This window comes from Meriones unguiculatus, chromosome 20 (genome assembly GCF_030254825.1).
Source record: "Meriones unguiculatus strain TT.TT164.6M chromosome 20, Bangor_MerUng_6.1, whole genome shotgun sequence".
NCBI lineage: Eukaryota > Metazoa > Chordata > Mammalia > Rodentia > Muridae > Meriones > Meriones unguiculatus.
Genome location: NC_083367.1, coordinates 73,149,071 through 73,164,668, shown reverse-complemented (window position 1 = coordinate 73,164,668; position 15,598 = coordinate 73,149,071). Strand labels below are relative to the sequence as shown.

At 37.9% G+C, this 15,598-nt stretch overlaps 1 protein-coding gene and 1 non-coding gene across 2 annotated transcripts in view; one reads left to right on the top strand and one right to left on the bottom strand.

The window, feature by feature from the left end:
• The first annotated feature begins 11,325 nt into the window (after positions 1–11,325).
• The window catches only part of Adgb (androglobin), a 142,692-nt gene continuing 138,419 nt past the window's right edge, over positions 11,326–15,598 (top strand). The window contains exon 1 of the mRNA XM_060373216.1: positions 11,326–11,437. Coding sequence (XP_060229199.1) covers positions 11,364–11,437 — 74 coding nt within the window. The 5' untranslated portion in view covers positions 11,326–11,363. The remainder of the gene's footprint in view (positions 11,438–15,598) is intronic.
• On the bottom strand, positions 12,162–12,306 carry LOC132649624 (U4 spliceosomal RNA). The gene has a single exon (XR_009588108.1). It is a non-coding gene; the product is annotated as a U4 spliceosomal RNA (small nuclear RNA).

The window sequence follows — 15,598 nt, the reverse complement described above, 5'->3', positions numbered from 1 at the left end:
ACACATATGCACACACACATGTGCAGGGGTTCTAGGTTATCTCTATGCATGGTTCTTGGTTGGAGTACCAGTCTCAGAAAAGACCCCTGGGCTTTTTAGAGGTGTTTTGATCACAGAAAAACCAAAGTAGTCCTAAATGTTACATTATATTTATTCTAACAGATACCATTCCAAGTTTCCTTCCAAAACTACTGTTCAGTTTACAGACCAAGTCTATGTCCTGCCAAGAAGTGAAATGCTTATTGTTTGGGAAGTATAACTAAAAATAGAAAACTTTTAGTTTTGAATAAGTATTATCAAAATAATATTCACATTCCAAATAATCCAATAGAAACTGTAAAGAAAGAGAACAAAATCTTTCATATAGTGAAGAAGATAGGACATTTCAGAACAGTTTCTTAAGAAAAACATAACTGGTCCAGCATCAAGACAAATTGGCAGTTTGTTCCAAGTCCACCTGGACACTGGGAGAATTATCTCTATTAACCAGTTTTATCTGAAAGGGGAAAAATGAAATAATATTGTTTGATAAGTAATTTTGTATCTTGTATAAGGTGTTCACCAAAGTTAATTAACCATAGAAGCTGTGAGCCAAAGGAGCTCTTTTTAGTAATGACTACATCTCAGAGAGATGGTCCCCAGGTGGTTTGGAAAGCTAGTGAGAGGCTATTGTGGGATACAAAAGGACTTCCCATGTTTCAGAGACAAATATCTCAGAAAAGAGTGTGGGAAGAGTCCCTTTCTTCATTTTCAACAAGAGAATTAAGCCTTTCATTTTTAATATGTGTTTCTCCTTACTATCAACCCCAGAAAAATATTTGCTTGTGCACACAAATCACTTAACTTTCTTAAAGATCAACAGCTACAACATCCAGATCACAGTAAAAATGTAAATCTATATTTGGAGAAGTATCCATCATTGCTGCCATTAATCAAGGTTCTAGAAGAGGCAATTGTGCAACTCAAGAAGGCCTTCTATCCATGTCTGTAAAGTTCTGTCTTGAAAGATGAACACATATATGCTATGACTCAGGACTGACACTGTAGTTAGTGATCGAATGCTCAAGAGGCCTGAATAAAGCCTTGACTTCAGTGCCTATTAAATCCACTGTCTCCAAGAAATCACTTGAAAACCACCTAGTACACTCTGAAAAGTCCATCAGCATTTCACAAAACAAATTTTACTCTCCCCATGCCATACTTGCTCTAAAAGCTTACATGCTCATGTATTGAATGTAATAAACAGAATCACATCCACTGTGACACAGCATATGAAGCTGTCTTCTGAACGCTTGCTTACTTGGCTGAAATTTTGGGCCACAGTTTGCACTGATAAAAACTTTTCTTTTAAGTATTGACAATGGCATTAGTGGTGATCTAAGGTTGTGGTTTAGGTCCCTATAGAACTGTGAAAGAACATATTTGCCTTAAGTGAACTCTTATGGAGACAGTGATTGAATCTAATGGCAGTTTCAATTCAGTATACTGCTTCACTTGTCCATAAAGATTAACTTTGATGTGCTTTTTCTAACTGATAATTTAAAAGTTTTAAATTAAAATATAATCACATCACTTTCCTGCTTCCATTTTCTTCCCCCAACCTATCTCACATACTGTTTCTCAATCTGCTGTCTCTTAAATTTATGGCCTCTTTTTCTTTGTTGTCACAAGCTTTCTTTTTATTGATTAGAAACTTTGAGATATTATCTAAAACCCTTTTCTCCTGCAGAAATTTAGTTCCATAAAGTACTAGAGTGTTTTTATGCTACTTTGACTCAGAATGATTTTAATTTCAGGGAATACAGTCCAAGTTTTTACAGTATTGCACCTTTAAAATAGAGAGCTGTTCAAGAGTGTCACATGGTGCTATTTGCCCATGTTTACATTCACTCCTACTTAACATGGCAATGATTAAATAAAATCAATACATGCTACACACAATAAATAATATGGGCAAAAGTGTTCTTCCTACAGATAAGAATTATAGATTAAAAAAAAGAATTATAGATAAAACAGGACCTTGATGCCAGGAGATAGAGTGAATCATTCTAGGGCACACAGAATGCCAAGCACACTGTCCTCAGAAGTAGAGATAACCACTAAGCAGAAGTCAGCTATGTTCAACCATTCACACACCTTATCCTGTGGTGTAAAATGAAGCCTGATTGTTGCCATTGCTACACTGAAAGTGTTATATGCTCTGATAGTATTAATTTCTTTAAATATTACAATGTCTATTTCAATGTTTTCACACCATACACTATTTAACTATAACAGGAACATGAACTAAATATTCTTTTGGCATCAGAATATTTTAGGCATTTCACAATTTAATGTAAGGCTCCAAAGAAGAAGAGAGTCTCTATATGTTTCAAAGGTGATCTCTCACGAAACACCTGAAAGCAGTATGGAATCCTGTGTGATGATGGTGCCTCTGATCTGGAAAGCTAAGCAGGGTTGAGCTTGGATGGTGCTTGGATGGGAAACAAAACATGTAATAAACTCCTGTCTACTGCCTCTAGCTCAATACCCATGAGTACACAGACTTGTGATCACCAAAGTCTGCTGCAACAGCTATCTTCTACTCAAAGCAGTAGTCTTCCTTTTAAATCATGTAATAGTTAATAAAATTGATTGCATATCAAGTATGTGTTTCATTTTTATTTATGGGGATGTTTATGTGTGTGGGTACGCACGCATACACATGTACAGATGCCCAAGGAGGCCAGAAGAGGGAACCTGATCTCCTGGAGAAGATGTAGGCAGCTGTGAGCCACCAGGAATGGATGCTGAAAATTGAACCACAAAAGCTTTTAACAGCTGAGCCATCTCTCCAGCCCCTAGATCATGTTTTTGAAACTAAAGATGCCAACTGAGGCTGGCTGTCTAACTGTGAGTCTCCATGATGGGGTAACCTTGTTTCCTGTGTTTCAGAAACCACTAACACTTACCCACATGGTAGCTAGGTTATAAAGTCAGCAAGAAAAGGCAAGTTCTAACACATTTTGCTTTCAGACCTCTGCATGGCTCATGTTTGCTAATGTCTCAGTAGCCTAGGAAAATGTCATATCCAAGGAGCACATTTAAGTGATGAAAAAAATAGAGCCCCTCCTTGCTAAGAGGACTTAAGTTACTTTGAGAAGGAGCGTTGCTGCAGTATAGAGAATAAAAAATTAGATTAAATAAAGTAGTGGTAGAGTGGAATTAGGGAAATACGAGAACGCAAGTACTTCAGACACCACAGCAGGAACAAGAAGAGGGAGTTTCATGCAGAAGTGAATGGAAATGTCTCCTCTGTGCAGGAGCTCCAGGGTATGCTGACTGACAGAACCACAGACACCACAATGGGCATGCCGGGCCACCAGTCCCGAAGGGGAGTCAGACATGGGGAGAAATGAAAATGGGCTGGTTTCCAGAGAACATATTTGCCGTTTGTGGTACTACGGTACTTTCAGGAGTAACGGTCACTGTTTGACTTACATTGCTTTACATCTTACACAAGTTCCTCTTTAGGCCAAATCTAAACAAGAAGAGGAAATTCCAGGAAATGAAGCCTAGCCAGGTTGTTAGAGAGTAACCAGCTCACTAGCGAGAGTCTTAACTCAGTTTCAGAACTGTAGTTCTGTAGTGTAATGTGTTGTTTCCAGTTTGTGCAAAACAGATGTGTGCCTCCCTCTTCCACTGTCTTCAGGTATCTCTACAGAGCTCACAGTACCATCTGATTCCTGAGCTGCTTATGCAAATTAAACCAACTCAAACTCTAGGCATCCTTGCCTCAGACCACCAATTTATCTAAGGGAACGTACAGTTAATTTTTAATATTCTTTGGGGTTTTTTTTGAGACAGTATCTGGCTGTATAGTCCAGGCCAGCCTGGAACTCAGCATGTATTCCAAGTTGGCCTCAAATTTGCAAGTCTCCCATCTTGGCTTCTGCAGTGCTGGGTATATGTACTACAATGTCCAGCTTCATACATACTTACGAAATATCCAAGCTTGTTTCTGCTGACTCATCCCTTCATCTAGTTTCAAATCCTTTTGTGCTAATGTGTCCCAATTTGAACATTAAATTACTTAACACTCTGATTTTATTCTTATTTCACTTCCTTCATGACAAGTAATAGTGGTCTGTAATATTATGCATTGGCCTGTTTGTTTTCTAGTATGCCAAACTGACTGAATTTCAGGTGATAGTAGTCACTGTATGTTTCTAACCTTCAGCACATCACCCAGCTCACAGTAATTAGCAGATGTTTGCTGTATTACACAACTAATTAATTGTGGTAACTGAATGGCTGTGACAAAATCTTTTCTCTTTTTGAAATTTGGAGTGTGTCCTTCCCCCCACTTTGTAATGCAATCTGAGATCAAATAAGATAATAATTCTAAAATCCAGTTATTCTTTGTGAAACCTCACTGTCTTCTAGTAAAAGCTTCATTTAACAGTAATGGTTGTGAACAGGGAGAACACTAGGGCCATATTTCCAATAAAGTAATGTGTGTGTGTGTGTGTGTGTATGTGTGTGCATGCACACACCTACATGCCTACACACAGATAAATAGCAAGTAGAATGTATGGGATATGTAGAAACTGAGTTTCATAAATGTAAAGAATTACTGGCAATTCAACAAAAAAAGAGAAGATTCCAATTAAATTGGTAGGATATAAAATGTTAAGATTCTTTGGTAGGGAAGAGCATGTGCTTTATCACAATCATGCAGTTTCATTTCTTTCTTTTTAATCCTCATGTCATACAACTTTAATTTAATCCTTAAGCTGCTAAAAGATGTTAAAAGTATTTGAAATTTTTACACACACAATTTTATTAATCTGTCTTTTTTCCAATTTCAGGTTTTTTGTTAACTTATCTTAGAAATTTTATACAAATTAAGCAATAATGTCTCATAAAAGAATAACTGCTTTTATTTGATTTGCCTTAGTTAGACATAAGCAGCACAATCATTGCAATAAACGAAATGAAAAATGAAGTCAAGAACTGCTTTCAGATGAGTAAATAGAGGTTCAGCATCTAACTAGCTCAGTCTATGATTCATCCATAATGTGATTCAACTATGTTGGATCCCAAGTCCAAATGCCAGCACATTCATGCTAAGCTGTCTCTATGGCATCTTTTAAATTAAGTTGATAGCCCTTTTTGCATGGTAAGAAAAGGGAGAGTTCTATCTTAGTATTCTTCCAGCTGCTCATTCCCTTCTATTAGGCCCTGAATGCATCTTCTTTTACTATCCACAACTTCTTGTTTCCTAAGGTTGTCCCCTGGCCAGGATTTGAGTGGGAATTCACATCCTCTCTGTGCATATCTGACTTGTGCAATGCCCACATGTCTTGACCTCATCCAGAAACTTCCTCCAGGCTCAAGTCTTATATGTCAATTTGGAGGTGTGTGAAAGCTAATCTTGTTTGTCAACTTGGTTTACTTTGGAAGAGGGGGGATCAATGGAAGAATTGCTCTATCAGATTGACCTAGAGGCATATCTGTAGGGACATTTTCTTGATTGCTGATTGATGTAGGCGGGCCCAGCCCATTGCAGATGTTGCTATTCCTGGACAGGTGGGCCTGTCCTATATAAGAAAAGAAGCTGAGCAAGCCATGAGGATCAATACTGTAAGCAGATTTTTGCTATGGTCTCTGCTTCAGTTCTGCCTCCACTATCATTCTTGCCTTTCCCTCCTGCTGTTGCTTCTCTGGATGGTGGGCTCTAACCTATAAGCTAAAACAAACTCCTTATTCTCCAAGTTCTTCTTGGTCGGTATTTTATCACAGGAGCAGAGACATAAACGAGGGCAATGTTTTACTTGGGGCGACTCAATTTTTTGGCTATCTAGTAGAATCCACTGTGCCAATAGTAAAAGCCAGTTTATTTTCTGTTTGCTTCACAGAATTATGAATTCTGCAGAGTCTGGAACCCAACCTTCTCATCTTTTAAGAAGTGCACAACACATACAATTAAATCTCCAACCAATATTAACAGATAAACATAATTAAATTGGAGTAAAAAACTAATATTTATAGTAGATGATGTAAACACAATACAAGACAAAATACATGTGTTATAGCTAATAAAAAACAGCAAATAAAGTGCAAAATATATACCAGTAAGAGGAAAAATAAATCAACAAACAGAAATTAATACAAAAAGAATACAGATGGCTGAGTTAGTAGATAAGGACAATAAAACAATGATTATCAGCATATTTTTAAAATGGTAACAACTGTCAAGGTTCCTAGCCCAGCCTTTATAATTTCCAGCACCTGGGACCTTCACAGGTCTGAGATATTATGACTCTTGGTACATGCTGTCTTCTAATACCTTGTCCTAATTTACCCGGCTTCAGTTACACTGTAATCCCAAGATCAGCAATGACCTTTTTTTAACTATTTATCAACTCCATATCTGACTCATTTTGAGATTCCCTTTTTAATTGCAATTAGTTTTACTCAAAGTGATCACAATGAACCTGAATACAGAGCATTTACTATTTGTTAGGCTTAGAGTTCACTTAAATTTTCGAATCTGTAAGCTTATAACTTTTATAAAAGTTGTAAACTTTTCAAAGGTTTTTTTTTCATATTTTTAAATTCAGCACCTCAGCGTCCACTGTGGCACTGCCCATTTCCATGTTGTAACTTCACAGATATTGTGTCATCTTGTGTTACTACACTATGCTGACACTATTCATTTTTTTAAACAGTGTTTTCTTTTCTCTTTCATTTTGGATAGCTTCTATTTCTGGGTCTTCAGATAGAGTAATCCATTTTTCTGTAATGTTTGCTCTGCCGTCAATCCAGTTCAGTGTGCTTTTCAATTTAGACACTGCATTTTTCTTAATTTTTAGATGTTCCTAAATCGAAGTTATCACATCCAGCCTCTCTTCTGGTTTCTTGTACATATGAGTTTCAGTAATGATAACTGTTGTAATGTATTGTCTGTTAATTCTATCATCTATATTTTTTATTCATTTTAAATTAACTTTTTTTTCTTAATGGAATATATCTTCCTACCTACTGTTTTTTATTGGCTATCAGCAATTGTAAATTATACATTTTTTGGGTACTAGATTTTTTTTGTGGTTCTATAAATGTTCCTGAGGTTCCCCCCCCCCCCCCGTGATACTATTATTGAAAATACTATGGTCTTTTTAAGTGTTCTGTATGAAGTCTATTAGAAGAAAATAATTTTTATATTATTATTGTTTTGAGTCAGGGTCTGTCCTTGAATTCACTGTACATTCCAAGATGTCTTTAAACTCACAGAAATCCATGCTTCCTGAAGACTGGGATTAAAGACATATATTACCATGCCTAGCTAGGTACTAATACCTTATTTCTTGGTTCCCTTGTTTAAATGAATCTATACTCAGGGTTTCATTTCTAACATCACTAATGCCTAAGGCTAAGGTTTATCCACTAATAAATATATTGTGGCAGGGCCACCTGGTTTTTATGCTACAGAACCCAAATCACCCACTGTTAATGTGGAGGCTGAACTTTAGGAAAAATGGCTGAATTAAAATTGTGGTTTACAAAACAATTTTAAATCACCCTCAGTTCATTCAATTTAAGAATAGAGATGTAGCTTTCTGAAATTCACTTAACATGCCCAAAGCCTTGAGTTCTTTTGACTTTTGGTGGAAAAAAAAAAAGTAATTACTGAAAAAGACTACAAACTCCTCTTAACTGAAAGAGGAGGGGAGCAGGTTGCTTACAAACCTGCACAGTGAAGCGAAGTTATATTCTATTTCCATTTTTTGAACTCGTGAGTGCTTTGGATTTTAAATAAGTTGCTTTACCTTTTGACAGTTTACTTTCTCTGTAAAATGGGCTGATGGTCACCCCATGTTGTGAGTTAATAGAGGAGAGGCCCTTGGAAGTGGGCCAAGCATAAATTAAGAGCTGAGCAGTCTTAAGAACCAATCAGCAGGAGTTTAGGAACTTTAAAAGTTCAACTGAATTTTTTTTTGAAAAAGTAGGAGAATTCCTGCTTTGTGTAATTCTGTAGTTCCAGTAGTGAAAAGAGCTGATGCATAATTAAGGTTTAAAAAAAAAAAACAAAAAACAAAAAACAGACAACCATAGGTACCATACATTATGAACAGTAATGCTTGCTATAGTAAACAAGGTTATTGTTTTCTAAGTAAATGAGACAAAGCCTGAAAGTTGAAATGACGATGACTCTCACTCTAATGCAGAACATGTAGAGTTCATACTTTATTTGGTTTAATTCCTAGCTATTAACTCTATAACTGGACTAACTGTGAAGACGCTGAGCAGGATCTGTGTGACTCCCCGTGGACTTGAGCATTGAAGGGTACCTGAAGTAGGAGGTAGAAATTGCCCACTCCAACACACACACACACACACACACACACACACACACACACACACACACACCTCTCCAGTACTCTCTACTCCCCTCCCTCTGTTCTGGGCATCTAGGACTGCTGATGGTGGGGAGATAGTCTGTACCAAAGCTTGATTCCACATTCAGGCAGATCTTCGGAGGCTTGCTTGTTTCTGCAGACATAAAAAACTGTGCCTTTCTAACTACTTCCCTGAGCCTATGCACTGTTGCCCTAAGTTGAACTTCTTTTCCCTCTACAGCAGATGTAATTGGGGATTGGCTACATGTTTAATAAATAATAATAACAATAATAATGTTCTTACCATTATTATCATAAGAACAACAACAATAATAGCAGGAGCAATAATAACAATAATATTCTCTTCTTTCCCAGTCTCTGAAAGATGTCACATAGAAATCAAATTTGAAATTCCCTAAACTGAAAGCAAAAGCAACCATCAGGATAATGAAACATGACCAGCGGGTAGCCTGAGGGAGTGGACAGTTCAGGCTACAGTATGGCCTGCCTCGTTCTACTACCCTCCACCTGTTCCATTTCCCCTCTGCAATGCAGCTTCTTTACCCATGGGTAACATTATCATTCTCCTGAGTGCTTATGACATGTCAAGTGCATTTGTGGTATTATTCTTTCTTATTATTTATATATTAATAAAGAAAATGGACGTTAGGTATCTGGCTCACAAGTATTCAGTGAACAGAGCCAGCATTCTAATTCAGGCTTTAAAGGATCCAGCATCCTTTCCCAAATCTGGCATGTAGAGGACACGTAGCAAGTCATAGCTGCTATTGTAACTATTACTTTAGAATGACATCTATCATAATAATAAGCATACGGCAGATGTGAAAGGCCCAGTCTCCTTTTGTGCCCTTGCAATATGTCATTGTAAGGTTTAGAGAAACACAAATGCTACTTTTGTGGCTAGCTCAGTGATTTGACTCCACGAAGAGAGGTTCCATCTGCCCATACAGCATTCTTAATAGAATAACTACAGGAAAACATCAGACTAGGAATTTCTCAGAACAGCATACTTCTTAAAATTGTTTTGTGATCCTCTCATTCCATTCTAGCGACATCCTCTATTTTTTTAAAGAATTCATTTTTTAAACTTTATTTTTATTTTATGTGCTTTGGTGTTCTGCCTGCAAGTATGTCTGTGTCAGATCTTGGAGTTACAGACAGTTGTGAGCTGCCTTGTGGGGGCTTGGAATTTACCCGGGTCCTCTGAAAGTGCAGTCAGTCTCTTAACCACTGAGCCATCTCTCCAACCTGACATCCTCTATTTTTATCCTAATAGATGTTTAGAAAGCAGTTTCTGAATGAAATGGTGATATGCTTGGCTTAAGTCAGCACTCTTAACTCCTATCTTCCACACTCCATCAGGGTGAGGTGTTGTGATTTCTGGCAAGACACTTTGCTCCTCTAAGTCTGGGGTCCTTTATATGTAAAATGTGTTTGGCCTGTGGTTGTTTTGATTTGCAGGCTGCAGGGTTTTCTTCTCTTGGAGTCTTGTCATTTGTAGCCATGCACAATGATGTCAGTGACATCCCTGGCTCATAATGAAATTCTGTGTGGTTGGCTACTTAAAGCTGTGCTATGTTTACACATGGGTCATCTGTGCCAACTTATGGCAAAGTACCTTATTACTTCATTAAAATTCATTGCTATTCATTGCTAATATTGTTTTCTCACCATTTACTTTACTTTCATTTAGAAGAAATCTATGGAAATTCTAGAACTTTGGTAAACAGAGCAGGGCCTTCCATTGTCTGGAAATACAGTTTAGAGGAAGGATTTGGGGGCTGTTCCATAGTCATAACACTTCAGCTTTTAATTTATTTTATATATAAAATATGAAGTTGTTATCTGATTGTATCTATATAACTCTTAACAGTATTTCAATAGTCACCCAGGCTCTGCCAAATGAGAGGGGGAAGGCAGTATCAGTCATTTGTCAGAGTGGAAAGATTTGATTTGGGGAAGCTGCTTTTTACCTGGATGGTAGACTCAGCATGTTCTTACTCCCGAGACCAGAGGGAATTATTTTATTTAAAGATGCTTAGTACTTTCAGGTTTATGGGAGAGTCTACCTATAGATTCTAAATCTCAGGGCCATGGGTCAAATTTTACTTTAATTACATATATATATATATATATATATATATATATATATATATCTTAGATATATCTTAGTTGAACACAGGAACCACAGCTTCTTGTTTAGCTTGTTGGCCACATTCATTCATGTTATCTGCCCTCTCCTAGAAGGAACATAGAGAGTCTTGGATCTTGGGCTGAACACTTTATATCCATTTCAGAGTAGGTGTTATATCACCTGCTAACAAATGGACAAAAGGAGGCTCGATGAGAATCAGCCCCAAGTCAAGATAACCGTCAGACTGCCTAGGCACCAATTCCAAGCTTTAATAGATTTTGAGTTTACTTAGATCCCTTACTGTCTAGCGTTTTCAGCATCCCTCCATTCCATGGCCGGATTAATCCTTTCACCTAGCCAGATGAGACACACTACTTGTTTATCTCAACGTCTAGACAAATGGTTTTCTTACTGGATCTACCTGTTTTAAGCCCTTGGCAAACTTAGCAGTATTTAATGAAGGAACTCTTTATGTTCAATGTGGGGGGGGGCACGACACCAATAATATCTGTATTCTCATAGTAGAAGAGCTGAGAGAGTCTGTGTCTAAGGTTCAGAGTCACACACCCAGGCATAGCATGCTACAGAACCCTGTCATCATCTATTTAATCCTGTCGTTGCCTGCCCCCATCATGGATCCTCCCTTAGAAACAACTTCTAGGTAGTAAGCTCTGCCTGCACTTAGAGCCCGCCCTGGCTGGAGGAGCCTTCCGGTTCTCAGAATTCGCTCGCTGTCTCCTGGCAACGGCAGACGCAGACGCGCGGGAAGCCTCTGGGGCCCAGCGGTCAGTGGGCCCTGCTGGAGGCTGCTCGGGTGGGCCTCTGGCATGGCTTCCAAACAAGCGAAAAGGAAAGAAGTGCATCGGATCAATTCTGCCCACGGATCAGATAAATCTAAAGAGTAAGGGACGTCTACCACCCGGTGCTTTCCCTTCCCCTGTGCCTGGAACTGGCCCACCCAGGGCTGGGACTCATCCTGGAGGAAACTACCAGACCAGGAGTTGATTGATCTACTTGTATCTGTCTTCCCAGGAACCAATTCTGGAGATGGCCGTTCTTTTATCCTCCTCAGTCTAGAGTCACTTCTTTTCCAGAAAGGTTGCTTTCCTGCTCTGGATGTTCCTATCTGTGAATTCACCCAGCAATTCCTATCCTGAGTGGCAAAGGCCTCGAGAAGTTCAAAAAGTGGAGCTTCCTTCAGTTAAAGACGATCTCACTGTCCTTTGTCCCCTGGAAGGAGGGGGGAGGGGCTGAGAGTACAACAGAAGGGGAGGGAGAGGAGGAGAGCGAGGAAGAGAGTTTGTGTTTTTGCAGCAGCCCAGAATTCCAGACTTTTAATCAGATGAAATCAGACATGAAGTGATTTCAGAAAACTGAAAGAATAAAGTCTATAGCGTGAGGTCCTAATGCCTGCTCCGAGAAGGTATGCAGCTTGGTTCATGGAATCTTCTTAGGGTCTTTCTGTTCTGCGCTGCTGTTGTCTTCAACTCTCTATCCATGGTATTTTCCTTTGATATTCTCTTCCCTTTGGATACATAGGGAAGTAAATATACAGTACAGGATTTGGGCCATTACTTAAATGTATCACATTTGTAAGCCACTCCAGCTCTGAGAGGCCAAACCCTACTTCAGGAAGTAGGCCAAACCTACTTCCTGCAGTACCTGTGGGGGATGCGCAGTACAAGATTTGTTTTCTGAGAAGTTTTCAATTAGCAATAATCGCGCCTCGGATAAACCTCATTGGCTACGATACTGGCACTGTGCAAAGCTACAAGATTTGTTTTTTAAATTGATTCTTACATATACGCTTCCCTCTGCATCTTCTTCCCTACCTAAAAAATTCCCTCCTGTGTCTTCTACTCCCTGGTGCCTAGTGTTTCAAGTCTTTTCCTTGTAAGCTCATCTCCTGGGCTCAGTCCGGAGCTGAGATTTTGTGATCTACTTCTGTCTTCTTTTACAAGCAAACTTCCAGATATCTCGCAGATAACCAACTCATTTCATTAGCTTAAATTTCAGATTCTATAGTACAGATGTAAGTGATTTTTAGCAGGATAGTGTTACTTTTGTGTACCAGTGTGAGTAGGGTCATTTCCACTCTAATGTTCCATTCTAGAAGTCTAACACCCACAAGGCTCATGCTACCTCTCTGATTTTGCTTTCTCTTGTTCACTTACCTTCAGACACACCAGAATACCAGCTTCCTTGATCTCTTCAGGCTTATTCCTACCCTGGGGTCTTCACACACTGCAGCTTTCTCTGTTGCCAAGTACTTTTTCTTCCAGATGCCCACTTGCTTTCTTCCTCCATCTTTCTCACAAGTTAACTAAATATCATTTTCTCTCATCTTCTTTTTCAGCTGTCTGATTCAAAAAATGGGTCCCCACTTCCCTGCTCGAATCAAAACAAAAACTGACAGTACTATTTGCCTTCCATTCTATTTTGTTTTTCTTCATTGTTTTTGTTCATATTACACACACACACACACACACACACACACACACGATTTTAATTGTTTTTCACTTGTCTTCCTAATACTGGGTACTTTTATGTACTTCCTAATGTAAGTTCTATGAAAACAGGAAGTTTTCTGATTTATACATTGTCAAATCCTTAGTACCTAGGATGGTTCTTGGGTCATACATAGTAGTTATTGAGAAATATTTTTGTAGGTGTTCATATAATTATATGAGAAAAAATTGATATGTTAGTATAGGCCAGATTCTCAGAATAAATAATTTCTATTTCAATCCATCATGAGGATTCATGATCTAATTACTACAGAGTAGCTGGCCACAGCAGACAATTTTTAAGAAGGATGTCACTGACTGATTCATTATCTCATGTAAACAGAGAATGATGTTATTTGGTAAAAACACCTAATGAACTAAATGAATAAATAATAGTTATAGACAAAGAGATTTTTATCAGGTTTGAAAAAAGAATTTTAAGTCCCTTTCCCCAAATAATAATGATGGTCATAAATAATATACATGAAAGGTTCAAACCTACTTAGGAGCTTGAAGGGAAGTCGTGAACATTAAATGTTTATTACACCCTGAGACATGAAATTTTTAAGTTTATAAGGCAACCAATTATTATCAGTGTCTGGGTGATGTAGAAGACATGATCTGGCAGGGTCCTGTGACAGTCACAGTCCCACAATTAAGATACTAGCTCTTCCTTTGGGAGGACTGCTGATTTTTATTTGAAAAAATGATGTATTTTAAGTATGTTTCTTTATTGCACACACACAAAAATCTGAATTAAATTCTGCTGATACAAATGTATGTTTGGTTTTTAAAAACAGAAGAAAATGGTAAGTACTTTTACAACATAATATTTTAAAGCTAGGTTTGGCTTCCATTGATTAAACATTAAATACCAAATCATTATTTTGATGTAAGATAATGTGAAGTGGATGACAAATCAAGTCCTTTTTCTGAAGTTTTACCAGAGAATCAGTGGTAAGCACTAGCGTGGTTCACAAATACAGAACAAAATGTCACAGAGTCACAAAGCATTGGGGATGAAATTACAGTTAGACTCAGGTGTGATTCTCTTTCATAATACCGTGGGAGAAATTTAGAGAAGTTCGTGTCATTTTTCCACTCCTGTGGTCACACAGCCAATAAAATCAATCAACTCTCCCACGGTCCAAAATAAGGTAATAAAAGAGTGAGATTACAGAACCTTGAAAGGTAGCCTTCCTGTCCACCTAGAGCCATCATTTGTAGTATCTCTTTTACCCTAAAATTATTCATCAGTCTGAGGACATGGGCTATGTCTGGCTTTTGCTTACTAGGGTCATCAATACCTGATAAACTCTTACTGTATGCTTAGTAATGACCTCTTAGTTTGGTTCCCTATCTTGGTTTTCAGTTCATCTAGACTTGATTAAATCCCATTTCCCCCTCCATTCCCTGCTTCTATTGGCACCAGTCAAAGTTGTGGTGTTACAACTGAAACAGCTATGATAAAGAAAAAAGACCGAGCTGTCAGTTTTTGCACTCCATTAGCATTTCTATCATGCTCACTCTTTCTCTCTTGGTCCACATGAAATCCTTTCAAGGATCACCCTGGCAGCAAACGATTTATGATGTTGGACAAACATTTGGTGTTCAAATGTCAATTTTTGGTTTTTTGAGAGCCATCAAAGTATGATTGCTTTCACCCCAGCACTCTCACTTTGTATTTCCTTCTATTGTTCTACTAGATTTTTTAAAACTCCAAGTAAGTGTGGGGATACTGGTACAGTAAAATACTTAAATTCTAACTTAATTGACTTTTTTGTTACCATTTAACGTAATGAGTATTACCATGACTGGCAGGAATCTTTACTCTTAATTTCAGTACCTTAGCCAAGTCTAAGAATTCTATTAGAATACAGAGTTCAGGAACTTCATCTACCAGTGTTTCTTCCTTACAGAAGAGAGAGAGAGAGCAGGATACCTGATGTCCACCTCTGGCCTCTGCATATGCATCAGTATGCACACGAACAACCCCCCCCCCAAGTCATTAGAATTGTTAATGCACACTTTGAAATGCTGAAATAATTGGGTCCACGATGGGGTGCAATTTGGTATTAGGAGTCTACCTACTAATTCTATCTCAAATAACATATTCAAACTATGACTTAAAACACTACAAGAATTTTATTTATCTAACAAAAAATGTGCTACTTTCTATATTTGTAACACTGATAACATGTCATCAAACCTCTCTCAAATTGAGAAATACATGATTCATCTCCATGTTAATCTTATCCTTAGGACCACAACACACTTCTTAACTTTATAGAATGTTCAGAAAAGGTCAAATATATCTGACCATACGAAATGTGAAAAATAACATTATCTAAAAATTAATTTCAATGATATTACAAAAGCAATATAAAATAGAATGATAGAATTCTTGCTGAATATTAAATTGAATTCTTAGTTATCTGGAAGAGAGAGAAACAGGGAGAGTGCAGCTGTGCAGTGGTTGGTAAGTACTATGTTCCCCTGAAAGAGATATTAGAAAAGCCCCACCTACTACAGAGAGTAAGGGACAGGAAGCGACT